At 38.4% G+C, this 15,883-nt stretch overlaps 2 protein-coding genes across 2 annotated transcripts; both read left to right on the forward strand.

Moving 5' to 3' along the window:
• The first annotated feature begins 2,166 nt into the window (after window positions 1-2,166).
• Window positions 2,167-3,420, forward strand: LOC131679852 (uncharacterized). Its single transcript, XM_058960602.1, has one exon. The coding sequence runs from the start codon at window positions 2,167-2,169 to the stop codon at window positions 3,418-3,420; it is 1,254 nt and encodes a 417-aa protein (XP_058816585.1).
• Window positions 3,421-3,441: 21 nt separating this feature from the next.
• On the forward strand, window positions 3,442-4,663 carry LOC131679853 (uncharacterized). The gene is made up of 2 exons (XM_058960603.1): window positions 3,442-3,683; window positions 4,075-4,663. Exons 1-2 carry the CDS (start codon window positions 3,442-3,444, stop codon window positions 4,661-4,663), a joined length of 831 nt encoding a protein of 276 aa, XP_058816586.1.
• Window positions 4,664-15,883: the final 11,220 nt, after the last annotated feature.

A 15,883-nucleotide genomic window follows, 5' to 3' on the forward strand; every position in this document is an offset into this window, starting at 1 on the left:
ATCAGTATTAATGAAATACTAACTTGTGGAATTAATTTACATTGCCTAGTAGGTATCAAAATGGCATATAAATGTAAATTCAAAAGCTTTTTGAATTTACATTTATTTCATTTTTTTCCATTCTCATATACTAAGGATATGCAATCACTCTGAAAACCGACTTTCTAACCGAGGCCCGAAGTGATTGTCCACATTGTCGCTTGTTCAACATTATGAGATAGGGTTACTGCGCCTTAATTCATCTTATCACCCCTATTCATCCCACCCATTTGAACACATTAGTTAGAGCAGTGTCTGCTATCTCTATTCAACGCATTATTCCAAATGGTAGGATGAATAAGGGTGCGTTGTACTCGACTTTTCGCTTCGCTCTAACGCGAGTATTTCACTTTTTTCAAGGTAGATTTTTTATTGATCTGCTTCTTAAGACCGAAGCAAAGATGTTGACACCTATTTAAGCGAAATTCAAGAATTGTAAGCCGAGTTTTCAGCGAAATAGTGTGACATCGTGACTAATGAGATGAATAAGGGCACGTTAACCCTATACACAATTATACAGCCGGAATCCTTATTGGAATCGAAACCCGGAACATAAAAGTTCGGTCGATACATGTTCAAAATTTGTACATAAATTATTATTTTTGGTTTTGTTTCTGTTTATTATTACTATTTTGTCAACCTGTGATTTATGATGACGGTTATGTATACATCACACGACTTCGCTAATGTTTCCGACAGCTCATCAGTATTCGAAATTGGAGCGAGACTGTCAGCACGAAGTGCTTCCACGAAAAGGTCCTTGTCGAAGTCCTTTAGCGGCCGTTTAGCATCTAATTGTACTGCTCTGGTGTCCACCATGAGGGCGCATAACAGCTACATACGAAAACGCCGTTGATCCTGGCGATCACAAAGTCTTCATGTGTGCTATCCATCTTGCTGCTTGGACAGGTAAACCGCCCATCGCTTGGATTGCCGCCATCCCTGCACTATCCACCACCCAGTTACCGTTATCGGGAGGAACACGATACGGCTCTGCAATAATTGCAACGTTGCACTTCATTTTTGTTGTTGACTGCCATAGCAGTTGCTGTGCATTGTGCAATGTCACAATGATTGAGATTAAACTTGCTAAACCAAACCAAGTTTTGGTTCCAATAATTCTCATAAGCTTAATCCGAATTCCTTTTCTTGCGGAACATCACGCAGGAATAGAGGTTTGCTCAGAAGAGAGAAAATACTTTTTCCCTAATGTTTCTGTACTAAGGAGAAATGTAGCGCAGAACCAGTTTCCAGTTCAAATCCTCAATTACATATACTGGAAATCTTTACAGCTTGAAGTATGCGACCTTTTCTGTCGCACTCCTTGCAAATCTTAGCTCGTATTGGACGATCCATGTGTAAGATCACTATGCCCTCCTGGATGCATCGTTACACCACAACCTGCGTACTTCTGGCAATACATTTGGCATAGTCAACGTTGTTCGCATCGAATGGATACAGTCCGGATGCCTTGAAAGCATTCATTATGATTGACTACAACAATGCCATTGCTTCCTCCAGTAAATATCCAAAGTTAACTATGGTTACAAAATCCGATTCATTTTTCGACTTCCTAATGTTCAGCACTTTGGACTAGCCGTTTTTCAATAGTCTGAATATTCCAACATCCATCGGTTGAAAAATTCGCATAGCGTTTAAAACAGGACAATAAGAAAAAAAATCAGTTTCGAACAGACATCCGCCGCTTCAAACATAGTATGTGATTTAATCCTTCAAGAAAGTATAAAACAGGAAACTTAACGTTTCTTTCGGCTAAAGTAGGATGAAACACTTTTTGGATATATATGGATCGAGAAAAGGTGGACATCTCGATATTGGGGATTGGCCAACGGACTAGCAAGGTAAAGCAGCGTATACAGGCCACAGTGTTGTCACGAGTCACTGATTTCTCTCAGGCGATGAGTTTTTTGGTGCTTTCGGTGACGGTAAATTTACGAACGGTTAACATCGACACAATCGGTTGGCCGATTCCACGAGATGTTGAGTTAGCAGATCCTGCTTTCGGTGTTTCTCAGAGTATTGACATTGTATTAGGAATCGAGTCATTCTTCGAGTTTTTCCAAACCGGACGCAAGATTCCTTTGGGAGAACGATTACCCTCATTAAATGAATCTGTATTTGGATGGGTTGTGTTGCGGCGGTTCATCTGTGCACGATAAGACATTGAATATTAGCTGCAATGTTTCTACTACGGAAGGCTTAGAAGAACTGGCTCGATTTTGGACCTGCGAAGATATGGGATCAACCAAGAACAATTCACCGGAAGAAGCACGCTGTGAAGAGCGTTCGATTCAGCGTGGGGAAAGCGGCCGCTACACTGTATCATTGCCAAAGGATGAGGACAAACTAAAACAATTGGGCGATTCTAAGGGGATCGCATTCCGACGTCTCCAAGGTACGGATCGAAGATTGGAAAGGGATGCTGCATTACGGGAGCAGTACAAGGCCTTCATGACCGAATATGTGCGATTGGGTCATATGCGGAGAGTCAATGCTACCATTCGCAATACGGATAAATGGTGTTATTTATCACATCATCCGGTGGTTAAAGAGGCAAGTACCGCCACCAAGGTTAGGGTAGTATTCGACGCCTCCTGCAAAACGGCCTCAGGAGTGTCGTTGAACGATGCATTGCTGGTAGGGCCAGTAATACAAGAGGACTTGAGGTCGATTATTCTCCGTTGCCGAACAAGGCAGATAATGCTGGTTGCTGATGTCGAGAAAATTTTTCGTCAAATTAATGTGAACTCCGACGAACGACATCTTCAATCGATTCTATGGCGCTCATCACCAAGGGATGAGGCAGTTACCTATGAGCTGAACACCGTTACTTACGGAACCAAGCCTGCTCCATTTTTGGCCACAAGGACACTGAAACAGCTAGCGATGGATGAGGAGCAACGATATCCGCTCGCTGCCAAGGCAATTACGGAAGACACATACATGGATGATGTACTCACGGGTTCTGATGATGCAGCGGAGACGATGAGGATGCAATTGGACAAGCTGATGGTTATTGGGGGATTCCAGCTCAGGAAGTGGGCATCCAATTGTGTCGAGGTTTTACGTGGAATTCCCGAGGAAAATCTGGCGATCAGGGGTTCAGAAATCGAATTAGATCCAAACCCATCGATTAAGACACTAGGATTAGTGTGGCAGCCTAAAACAGACGTGTTCAAATTTCAATTCAGCATACCTTCGATTGATGATAATCTGCTTATTACCAGGAGGCAACTTTTGTCGATCATTGCGACTCTGTTTGATCCTCTGGGTCTGGTAGACGCGACCATTGCAATGGCCAAGCTTTTCATGCAGCAATCTTGGACGTTGCGTGACGAACACGATCAGAGATTTGGCTAGGACCAGCCGTTACCTTCGATGATGGGTGAGACGTGGCGGAAGTACCATCAGCAGCTTCATCTACTTAATCAAATACACGTGGATCGCTGTGTAATCATCCCGAGAGCAGTCGTGATGGAATTCCATTGCTTCTCAGACGCGTCACTGAAGGCCTACGGTGCGAGCCTATATGTTCGAAGCATCGATACAGGAAGAAGGGTGAATGTTCAATTCATCACATCGAAGTCGAAGGTGGCTCCGGTTAAATGTATGACGATCCCGAGGTTGGAGCTTTGCGGAGCGGTCTTAGCCGGTCAACTATTCCAAAAAGTGCAACAGGCAACTCGCTCGTGTGTCAGAAAGGGAGGAGCTCATAAGAGTTGGCGGACTGTTAATACATTCAAATGAATCAGAAGATGCCAAACATCCCATAGTGCTCCCAGCTCGATATCGCTTGACATGCATGATTCTTCAGCACTACCACGAACGTTGGCTTCACGCAGGGCCACAATTGTTGCTGAGTGTGGTCAGACTTCGCTACTGGCCGTTAGGAGGACGCAATGTAACCAGAGAAATAGTTCATCGTTGTTGCTTTCGCTCGAAGCCCACTCCGTTGCAATAATTTATGGGAGATCTTCCAGCAGCGCGAGTGACTATTTCTCGTCCTTTCTCAAGGTCGGGAGTGGACTATTTCGGACCTATCTATGTTCGTCCGGCACCACGACGCGCTGCAGTAAAAGCGTACGCGGCAATTTTCGTGTGCCTTTGTCGGTTTGTTGCCCGTCGAGGAAAACCAACCAATATTTATGCCAACAATGGCACTAACTTCGTTGGAGCTCGGAACAAACTGCGAGAAGTGCTGCGTTTGTTGCAGGATAAACAGCATCAGGAGACGGTATCCATAAAGTGTGCAGAAGAGGGCATTCGCTGGCAGTTTAGTCCTCCGAGTGCACCTCATTTCGGAGGCTTGTGGGAGGCAGCTGTGAGATCGGCCAAACATCACCAACGGCGCGTGATTGGGGACAGCGTCGTGTCACCCGAAGATATGAATACGCTACTTGTGCAAGTGGAAGGATGTTTAAATTCGCGACCACTTATTTCTACATCAGATGACCCGAACGATCTTGAACCGCTAACTCCTGCGCATTTTTTAGTGGGATCGTCATTGCAGTCACTTCCAGAACAACATTTGCAAGCAGTTATGCAAAGGATGCTCCAGGATTTTCGGAGGAGATGGCAGAGGGAGTACTTGTGTCAGTTGTAGGGTCAAACGAAGCGCTGGCGACCACAAATAGAAATTGAAATCGGTAAGTTTGTCATCAGTTCCGAAGAAAACCTACCTCCAACTCGCTGGAAAATGGGTAGAATACATGAGTTACATCCAGGACCAGACGGTATTGTTAGAGTGGTCACTCTTAAGACCGCTTCTGGAACATTGAAGCGTCCGGTTGAGAAGCTGTGTTTGCTGCCTACACCAGAATTCAACGTACAACCTAGTAGCGGCCAGCAGCAGTAGCCTTGCCTATCCCATCCTAGTTGAGAGGAGTTTCTTTTCTTTATTTCAGAAATAGCGAATATTTCAGGGTGGGTGAGGATGCCTGCGACCGGTCTTCAACTACATCCCTGGTGCAGACAGTTTAAAAACAGTGCATTGTTCTGCTATAGGATCGCCTTACCCGTCTAGACAGTCAAAACGATACGGCATCGATCGTCCGGTGCCCTTGATAAAGAACGAGCCAGTGATGAGAAGCGGTGATGTCATCAATAATCTGTCGGACTCTCCGAGAGATTAGCAAGGGAAGGAGAATTCTGCTGATTACACTACCACATGCTGCCGCTTCGATCCCGAACGGACTGATAAAGATCGGTCTTGCGATGCTGTTAGTTAGTGCAATACAAAGTTTCTCGTATCCATCCATCCTGCATCAGAACATCCGAGGCCCCAATGACCAGGAAAACATTGCATAGTATCTTTTCTAAGTCTCTTGTGTGGTAGAATAAGATCCGCTAAAACAATTTAATTTCGACTATTTTCCTGAAAAAGTTTAATAAAATTCAGCTGTATCCTTCTAGACAATTTGGTTTTATTCGTGAAATGATATTGTCTGCCAATATGCAATATACACAACATTTCGAGCGTTATTTCTCGTTGCGATACAACTATTTTGCTGATCAAAGTTACTCCGAAAACATCGAATGAAAATTTATAACAAAATTATTTTGTTTTTACAGTAAAACGAAATAAAATACCCGAGAATTTAAATGTTTTCTATCACCCACAGAACTTAATTTAAAAATGTTTCTTCTACTTAAATTGAAGATAGATATTTGAAAAATTTTAGAAGACATTATCAATGTTCCCCCCATTTTACGGTACCGTAGTGCTTTCAGCATGATATCGTGTGATTTAATCATTTCGAATCTGCTTCAAAATGGCATGGAGCATTTTGTCAGTGACAGTTTGGTTTTATTTTTATTCGAAATGAATAATTCAAATGTTTTACTTACCATTTCACAGTTGGAAGCTAACTAACAACAAACCAGCACCAAATTGGCACTATCTAACTAGCATTAAGTTGATGTTAGTTACTAACAAGGATAATCCGATGCACTAAAAACCATACTTGATGTTGTATCTTGTGTTCTTATGCACACAAATTTGGTCTTGTCCAAAAATTTTCACATTTGGTAATTTTGCGTAGTACTAGGCGTTTGGTTCTTATACCCTCATTCCTCGTCGGCAAACAGAACTTTTGTGCTTACTATCGAGACATCACTCGATATAAGACAGTTGTTTAGCGTTCATGCAAGACGTGGCTTTTTGGATTTCAGTGTCTAACTAGCGCTTTTTTAGTGCGGCATTATGTTAGTGAAGTATCACTAATGAACAAACAAATACCAGCCTACATGATATGTTCTCGGAATATTACATTTGAATTGAAATAACAAAAACAGTTTACAAACCTCGATTAATTGATGATAATTGATTAATTGATCTTGTACGGCGTCGATCGAGCTTTGATATCATGAACCTTTGGTAGTTGTGATTGTGATGCTTTCTGTTTTTCAGTTTTGGTTCCATGTTTTCCGTCGGCGGAACAAAGTTAAGGTACTCGTATTGAAACATATCTGCAACATTAAAAAAACAGTTATCGGATAAAAATATATGCTCAAGCGACATTTTAAAAAACTTGTCACTCAAATTAAGGCAGATAACGTATGTATAACAGATATTATACTCTCAAGCCAATTCTATGATAGTAATTATTATTAATAAGCCAATCGATTCATATCTAATGATGCTGACACTTAATTTGATACTATTATTATCACTATATTATAATCAGTATTATTAACACTATAATATTGTAATTAGTTTTTACAAACTAGGCTTTCACTTTGTCTTTAAAACTTCACTGAATAAAATACAGGTAAACTTCGATATAACGTACAATTCGATTGAAAAAATATACGTTATATCGAAGCATGCACAATGCTCATAGAATTGTTGTTCATGGTACTTTATTTTGAACAATTTTGAGAACGAGTAACTAATTTAGAAAATCTAACCTAATGTTTCAAAGTAATTCGTATGAACATTCCAACTCGAAAATATTTCAGTTATTTCAGTTCAAATTACTATATATTAAAGCCCGCCGCCTCATCTACCCTCACTACGCCCTATTGCTAAACTACCTACGCCCATGAAATTGAGCCAAGGCTTTTGAATAATTCATCCAAACATACCAATATGGTAAATCTAAAATATATTATTTTATTTTGGTATGCTATATGAAATATCCTAGGTAAACCCGCAGTGTTGGCAACAAAAATCATTTTTGGCATTTAATTCGATCTATCGAAGTTTGAACAGCTACAACTTGTTTTAGAGACATTCTAATACCATATATTCTTCGGCAAAGTTGTTCAGCATATCCTGGACTACACTTCTATTTATTTGTTAGCATATTGCAGGAAGAATTGTGGTCTGTAGAATTGAAAATGCAAAAAGTAGGTTTTCCCATACTAATTTCCATACAAGTTTCCTGGGCACCACACAGATTATGGCCAGAATAATTAGATGTATCAAATTTAACGTCACTATTGTACGATCTCCACAAGCTAGCAACTAAAACATTTTAATACTTTAACATTAGAATTAGGTGTAATCTGTGCAATATCTACTGAAGACAAATAAATAAATAAATAGATATATGGATTTTCCAGCGTATGCATTATGTATTATTAACCCTAGAACGTTGCACTGGGGTACAAATGTACCTCAAGCCATCTTTGGAGCCGTGTGAAGATGAGAATTCGGGATTTAGCGACATGGGACCCTTACCATAATTCAATTTAGAGTTCATAGTAAGAATAGGAGAAGGTGGTAAAGCCAGTTTGCTTTTGGCCTTCGTGGAAGCAGGACACGTTGGCGTGGGGTACATTTGTACCCCAGTGTACGGTTGCCGTTAGTGTTTCGTTCTGTCAGTGTAAATGTAACTCGTGACAATATCAGTTTAAATACTGGTTGTTTTACTACGTAAATTACAATTAGTATTATGAAATCGTTTTTAATCATTTATTCAATTAATTTAATTTAATTCTGCAGTAGAAAACAAATTTCGTTCTCATTTACGCTGATTTCTACTTTTTTATTTGCTATTTATATAGCTTTTCAAAATAGTGGCTTGCAAGTATAATTTTCGAACAGTAACTGCTGTAACAGTAACATTGCGTATTACCAATGTATTACCGGTCAGAATTTTTTTATTTTCCTTTTTAATTTTCACTCCATTTCGCGGTATTTCCCAAATTTTCAAGTTTCACTCTTCCAAATAATTGAACTTTTTTATATCTTTAAATTTTTACCGTTTCTAGACCATTCTTTCAATTTTTAAAATCATTTATTTTTATTTAAATCATTTTTTCAAATCGGTTGAAAATTTGCAAAATTATAATAATTTTTGTGAAAAAAGTCAAAGCCGCGATTTTTAACTTTTTTGTTGTTCAATCCAATTTACATACCATTGATTCAATAAATTCCGAATTTTCACCTACCCAAATGCGATCAAATGCATGGGGTACGTTTGTACCCCAGTGCAACGTTCAAAGGTAAAAAGTAAGTGTAACGTTCTAGGGTTTTTTGATCTGAAAAGTGTTTTTTTCTAAAGTGGCGTGTATGATAACTTAAGGATGGCTTAAACGATTTAAAAAATTTAAATCGCATTAAATTTTTAATAGAATGACTTTGATAAAACACAAAAAAAAATTATTTTGCTCAAATTTGTTTTGCCAAACAAACAAAATATTGCATAATTTCAAGTATTTTTTGAGGAAATCATTTTTTAAAGATAAACGTCATTTTATAGAGAGTTTATTAACCCATTCACGCGAACTCTTTTCTAGTGCATATAGGGATCCCAAAACTATTTTTTTCTTAAAAACGGTGGGGTAATGAAACACGGAAAACTATGTTTCATAAAGGTTTCAATACTCCGAGAATATTTACAATAGCCCAACTGCGTGGCAAATGTAGTCGAAAACAGTATTAATTGATAAGGATCATAAGTTTTTAATAATAGTGCAAAACGACGAAAACATATCAAAAGCTTATTTGTACTCGTCAACGAAAACTACTCCTGGCAGCACTGCTTCATCGAAATCCAATCGGACTAACTGTATAACATCAGTTTTAGAGCTAATACTTATAACTATTAGTTCTCAAATGAAAAGTGATACTCGTCAATTTTACATATTTAGTGTACATTGCACGAATGCACAGAGTTTTCGAACCTCGTTTTCGTGCTCAAAATTAATAGCGCCTGAATCGTTAACTTTAGAAGTATAGTTTGTGTGGAAAAAGTTGTTTGCGGTATCGAAACGGTCGTCAAACGGAGGGATAACAAAATTCTCACAAGTTTCCTATCTCATGCCTCCACGCGAGTCTAAGTCTATTGATGACATTTGGTCCTTAGACTGGGTGCTATCAGCCTTCTGCCGATAGTAGCAGAATGAGAGGGTGCGAACAGATCTAGTCGAGAAAACATTGCCGTAAAAATGAATAGTTGATCGGAAATTAGCCCCAATACGAATAATCTGACTAGTATCTATGATCACGGGTCAATACGTATTGAAAATTCGCCGCGTCTGTTTTTATGAACCTAATTTCAAGCTCCGTTATTGCTAACAAGCCCGTGCATCAGGTTAACAATCCTTTATATTTCCCTTCAGTGTTCGTTATTATCGCTCGTATACCGTAAACCGGAGTGACTTTGATCATCGGGGTGGCTTTGATCATCGGGGTGACTTTGATCACGCGAAACTTTTTTCGTAGATCGCTTATTAAACCAGAATAGTCTACCGAATCATTTTAATTTGAAATGATTTATACTCTAAACTTATAAAATACTGATTTGTTATACTTTTTGAGTATATTGTTCGGTTGTTGGGCACAAAAACTACAAAAAACCGAAATTTGACTTTACCTTATTTTTACGAAGCTTCGTAAAGTGTCTATTTTTTATAAAACAAATAAATCTCAGATTTAAGCAAGAGTAATAATTTACAAGCGAATTTTTATTTTCCTTTAGAGTGGGATTTGCCAAATTTACTTTTAAGAGTTTGTTAATTTTAAATACAATTTTTTGTGAAACTAGTTGGCAATTATTTTAGGTTATTTTACGCTAAAATTCGCAACATTTTTTTATTTTTCAATATACCAACGTGTTAGAATGGATGGAACATTTTGTAACTCGATAAAGCAATGAAATAAAACAATTTTAGCAGATTTAAAGGTTTTCAGTATCTTTTATTCTTGTTGGACACCAATTATACAATTTTGGTTACTCGAATTTTACAGTACATTGAAATACTTTGTATAATACCAATTAACATCTATTTAACTATGAGTATCTTTCCAGAATTAGTTTAAGCAAACATTTGAATGAAAAACACTGACATCAATAACTTAATGTGGGTGAACATGCAAGTTATCAAAGTCACCCCGAAATACGAAAGCGGACTTCAACTTGAAATCATTTTTGGAAAAATAGCTGTAAGCGGACAATTTTAGGTAAAACCATCCAATCTTGTTCTCCATACATCAGTACATGTTTTAAAAATATTAAACTTGAAAAAAATGAGTTGCGTCTAAAAATATGTAATGATTACTTCGAAAAGTGATCAATGTCATCCCGGTTTACGGTACTTGTATTCCACAAACAATCTGATATGTTTATGTTTATTACCTTCACCAACAGGCCCCTTGACCCCAATGGTGGTTTCTTAAACTAATTACATTTTAAAATTGCCAACATTTTCGCTTTTATCGCATTCCGCGTCCGGTTGAAGTCAAAGGCCGTCGCCACACTGTTAAAAATTCCCTGGAGTACGGTAACAGCGCTCTGGCAACCATAGTTGGTTCTCCTGAACGGAACTCGCAGAAGAGAGTTATTACGTAGAGCTCGAATGCGGGCTTGAAGATCCAGACGTCCGAGGATTGTAGGGCAATCCACTCTGGCAGAGAGTAAGTCCGAGACGAACAGGGCTCGAGAGCAGTCCCTCCGAATGCTGAGTATATCGAGGTGTATAAGCTGGCAATGGTTTTCATAGCTCGGCAGCTGAAATCTGTCTCGCCATGGGAGATGACGAAGGGCGAAGCGTATGAACCTGCGTTGGACAGCCTCGATTCTGTCAATCCCGTTCTGGTAGCACGGATTCCAAACAGCTGAACAATATTCTAACGTTGAGCGGACCAACGCGCAGTAAAGCGATTTAAGACAATATACGTCCCTGAAGTTTTTCGCTATTCGGAAGATAAACCCAAGCTGTCGTGATGCCTTATCCACGATGTATGACGTATGTGGTTTGAATGTTAATGCCGAATCCATGATGCCTCCGAGATCTTTGATGTCAGAGTGTCTTGGAATGCTCGAGCCGAAGAAATGGTAGTTAAACTGAGTCGGTTGGCGTTTCCGCGTGAACGTAACGATTGAGCACGTTATGGAAAATAAGAAATATTTTCCTTGATTTATAACGTCTCGCGCTATTTTTGCCTGTATAATGTGTCACTCTAGCCTGTATGTGTCACTCGGTAGTTTTCAAGCCAATAAATATATCCTAGAGAAGAAGTAGCGAATTCTGTCCAAATACTGTTGCAATAAATAGTGATCCGGCCCATTACGCAGATAAGATTAGCTTTTCTAGGCAATACTCCCACGGTCGGCCGAGTGGAGTTCAAATTGCTTTTGTTTAGGGAACATAGTATACTCTCGGTAGCCGGCTGCCCAGAGTTTAAAAAGATCCAAAAACTAAACAAGATCTCTTTTTCGAGTGATCGTGCACTCGAAGACTAACTAAACAACTACCTAATAAAATATGCTTTACAGGTCGCATCGCTTGCTTGGAGCGAATCCTAGACCTGATACCCTTCCAAACTACCAACTCCGCGACACCTATGGAAGAGTCTGATGAATCGTCGTCCTTCCGTTAAGTAGGTGGAGCATCAACACTTCCTGTCTACCTTATCCTTTATCCTTCCCCGTGAACGATGGAGATGAGGGCGGCCGGCAATGATGGCTATCATGCTGTTGAGGTTTTAATATAGGTCGGATTGGTATGAATTCCTACTTACCATTTCCTAAGCAACTCTTATTAGATAATCAGCAGTCAAACATGATGAAGTCAGTGTGCAATCCGCCAAAATCATCGTCACAACGCAACGCAACGCAACGCAAAAAGTTGTTTGCGGTATCGAAACACATATTTTTCTGAAACAAAATTACTTCCTTCTTTAAGATCGAAGTAGACTGTGACCGACGAAAGACGTGAAAATTTTTGACACGTGTTCAATTTGTGCTCAAGAAATTCAAATGAATAGGATATAAAGTGATAGAAATTTTAAAATCTACAAGCGAAATCGGTTTTATAACACATAGATCAGGTGCATCAGGTAGTGGATATTGAATAAGAAGCTGGCAGCAAATGTGCAGTGGATTCGTCGGAATAATATTCAATAAGAGCTGGTGCGCTGCTGACAATGTATTCCGAAGGCCGGGTACTTTCTGTCCCGCTAAGTGCACTTACACTCCCGCTAGTTGGTCAGAACGAGTTTGGGCGTGGTAAGGATGGTGGTACAATGTGAGAAATGGGCGAAGAAACAAATACTTCCCGGCTACACAAAGGAAGGGAGAGTTCATGGATCATGGAAACGTAACTTGATATTGTCTTGGAAGTTCCCAGTTAAATGGCTACTGGAGCTAGTATTGGTGCTTTAAGGAATTGAAACTAGGGGGTTTCGATTTAGCAAAAAGATTTCACTTGTGAGCTAATTTGATCCAGTCCAGTCAGCTTTTAATCGTTTTTTTTAATCGCGAGCGTTCGTAAAATTTATGAAAAAGTTGCGAACACAGCATTATCCGGGCATAGCTGCTTTGTAATTTTTATGAATTCCACTTTTTATTCAAATTGTAGGGCTTCAAAACTATTTTTCCTTGAAAACGGTTGGGTCAAGAAACACGAAAAGCCTATTTTTATAAAGATAGGTACTTCCATGGCAGTGCTAGAAGCTGCTCAATTTTTACCTTCTAATGCTCAATACAATTCTCCTAGAATAATTACAATAGTCCAATTACATGGAAAACGTAGCAAACGACAGTCTAAATTGATAAGTTTTATCAGTTTACAATATTATTGCACCATAACGTAGATATATGAAAAAAATCATTTTCCGTCGTCAACGTAAACTGTCCCTGGCAGCACTGGTCCATCGGAATCTAATCAGACTAATTGCAATAACTTCAGTTCTAGAGCTGATCCTTGTAACTGTTAATACTCAAATTAAAGGCAATAATCACATTAATGAGCCTTACTTTTTGTGAGCAAATCTCGCCTCAATCAAAAGTTATAGGGTAAATGTACTATAATTCGCCCCCCTAAAGCATTTGTTTGCGGAAAAACTTTGAATTTCAACGATTTTGAATTGCTCTAACTAATTTTATTTTATCATTCTCATCACGTATCATATAATATCCAATAATACTGAATAAAAGTGATTTAAAACAATAAATTAACGAAAAAATAACATAATTCTAAATCAAGACGTGTTTCAATTTTCGTCCCCCTAAATTTAATCTTCGCCACCCTCTTGCTCTATTCTTTCGCCCCCGTGCGCCCACGCACAATTTCACGACTTTTATGATGCTACAATATCACAGAATTGGTAATCGAGAAAAGATTAGACAAATCCTGATTATATTTTCAAAAACTAACTATTAAACAAATAATACGTTAACTTACAAGCTCTTGTATTTATAGTATTGTTATGTTGTGTTGCGAAACGAGCGAGAAGCACTCCAAGTCCGTTCGTTCGCGAGCGTGTACGAATAGCATGCCTAGCGCTCTTTATCGTTCGCGCCCGGGTTGAGTAAAATCTCGAGCGGGAATGCTCGCGAGAAGCTTTCATCTAGTATGTAGGGCATATCCAGGAAGCTTTTCTTGCAAAGTCTCGTGTGCTTTGTTATCTCGCAAGCGAGAAATGCGTTGAAGAGCACACGCGAGTGTGGATGCACGAAGAGCAAGGACTACTAATGGCGTTTTCGTTTTTTCTTGGTGCTACAATGGTGTAGTGCAAAGAATGAGTTAGACTGATTACACCCAAGTTTGAATGAGTGTAGCACCGACTACACCGGTGTAGTGCACTGTCAAAAACGAATATGCCATAAGAGTGTTCTCGATATTTCGCGCGAACAAGGAAGGCGATGTACGCGCCAACGAACGAGAATAGCAACGTTCAAAAACGAACAAACCATTCGTTAACTAAATGGCACTACTAGAAAAATACTCTAAATGCTAGAAAAATCAAGACACCCCAAGGCTTCTCACTACATTTTCGTATTTGCACAGGATTAAAAATTTATTTGCTTCCGGTTTTGCAGCAGATGCAATGGATACATAAATTAATATGTCAAGCATATGTTTTAAAAATCATTTTGGAATTATCAACTGATATTCTTTATGTAAATCATGAATGAAACAGATATATTTTTTGGTAGTTGACTTGGAGCAACAATTTCAATTTCGTTCAAATATTTCGAATATGCCCAAAATGACTACAGATGCTGACTTAAATTAAAAGGATATATGTGTACATCCAAAAATCGAAACAATAACTATTCTTTTATCTTTCTTATCATTATACGCCAAAATACTCCATGTGCAATGGAATTCCCAATACACATGAGACAATTATACGTAGAGCGGCAGTATAAAGTTCTTAAGAATGTTTGCCCAAATTATTATAAATATCCAAGCAGTAGAACCAACATTATAGCGTATTCACTATTCCCTAATGAGGTCCCGGGTATATACTAGAAACTTTGCACGTGATTGTCTCGAAATCATGTTTTTCCAAAAACGTCTTTGCTGTGACTACGACTGCCGAAAATGTTTTCAACCGATGTCAAATTTCTTTTTTTAATTGTTTATAATTTAACTGTCGTGTCCTTGAATGATTCCATTTTTTTGTCAAAGTTTTCATATCAATGTTATGAATTTCTTAAAAAAAATTCTCAGTGATAATAGAAAAATAGTGGATATTTTGGAAAAATCGTACCCGTTCGCAAAAATAAAAAAATTACAATGTATAGTTCAAGGACACCATGATTATTTTTGTTTTTATGTTTTCAATTGAGCTGTTATACAGCAATCGTAGTCACGGTAAATCTCTTAGAGAAAAACGCGCTTTTGTGGAAATGGTTATAACTTCGACAATTAGGGTGGATGTAAGGAAAACTTCTGCTAAAAATCGATGAATAGACCTATGGGCAATGTTAATGCATTAAACGAAAGCTTTCAATCCCTACTTCATAGGAAAAATATAAAGATGTACTAATAGTGGTGCAATCGCTAATTTCTGGTCCTATTGTTGCAAATCCCATTGATTTCTTATGGGACTTGCAACTATAGGTACACTATATCAACTATAGGTGCAGGGTAGCACCTATTTAAAATTCAAAGAACATAATTTTTTTCAACAGTTTTTTGAGCAAATTTCAAGGATAACAGTTTTATTGTTGCATAATTTTAGTGCGATGAATCGATAAAAAAATATTTGTTGATGGTTGGTACCTTAGCTAGGCGTATAACCCACTACTGAAACTATTGGTACACCTCAACTATAGGAGCATCCACCCTATTAATATTTAATCATGTTCACAAGTGGGTTTTGCAAATTAGACATTGTACTACGCTAAACGTATAATAAGTATTTGATATAAATATGGCTATATACCTTCATAAAATTTCAATTTTTTTCCCTTTCGTCCTGCACCTTAATATATAAAACCCCTTAATCACAGACAGAAACTCCGTTGTATATGTTTTCAATAAGGTTTTCCAAACGAATTAATTTTTGGCTTTTTTCTCTTTAAACTATTAAAAAAATGTATGGAGAGGTTGTATTTTGATAGGTTTTGTCTTCCTTACA

This window comes from Topomyia yanbarensis, chromosome 2 (assembly GCF_030247195.1).
Source record: "Topomyia yanbarensis strain Yona2022 chromosome 2, ASM3024719v1, whole genome shotgun sequence".
In the NCBI taxonomy this organism is placed as follows: Eukaryota; Metazoa; Arthropoda; class Insecta; order Diptera; family Culicidae; genus Topomyia; species Topomyia yanbarensis.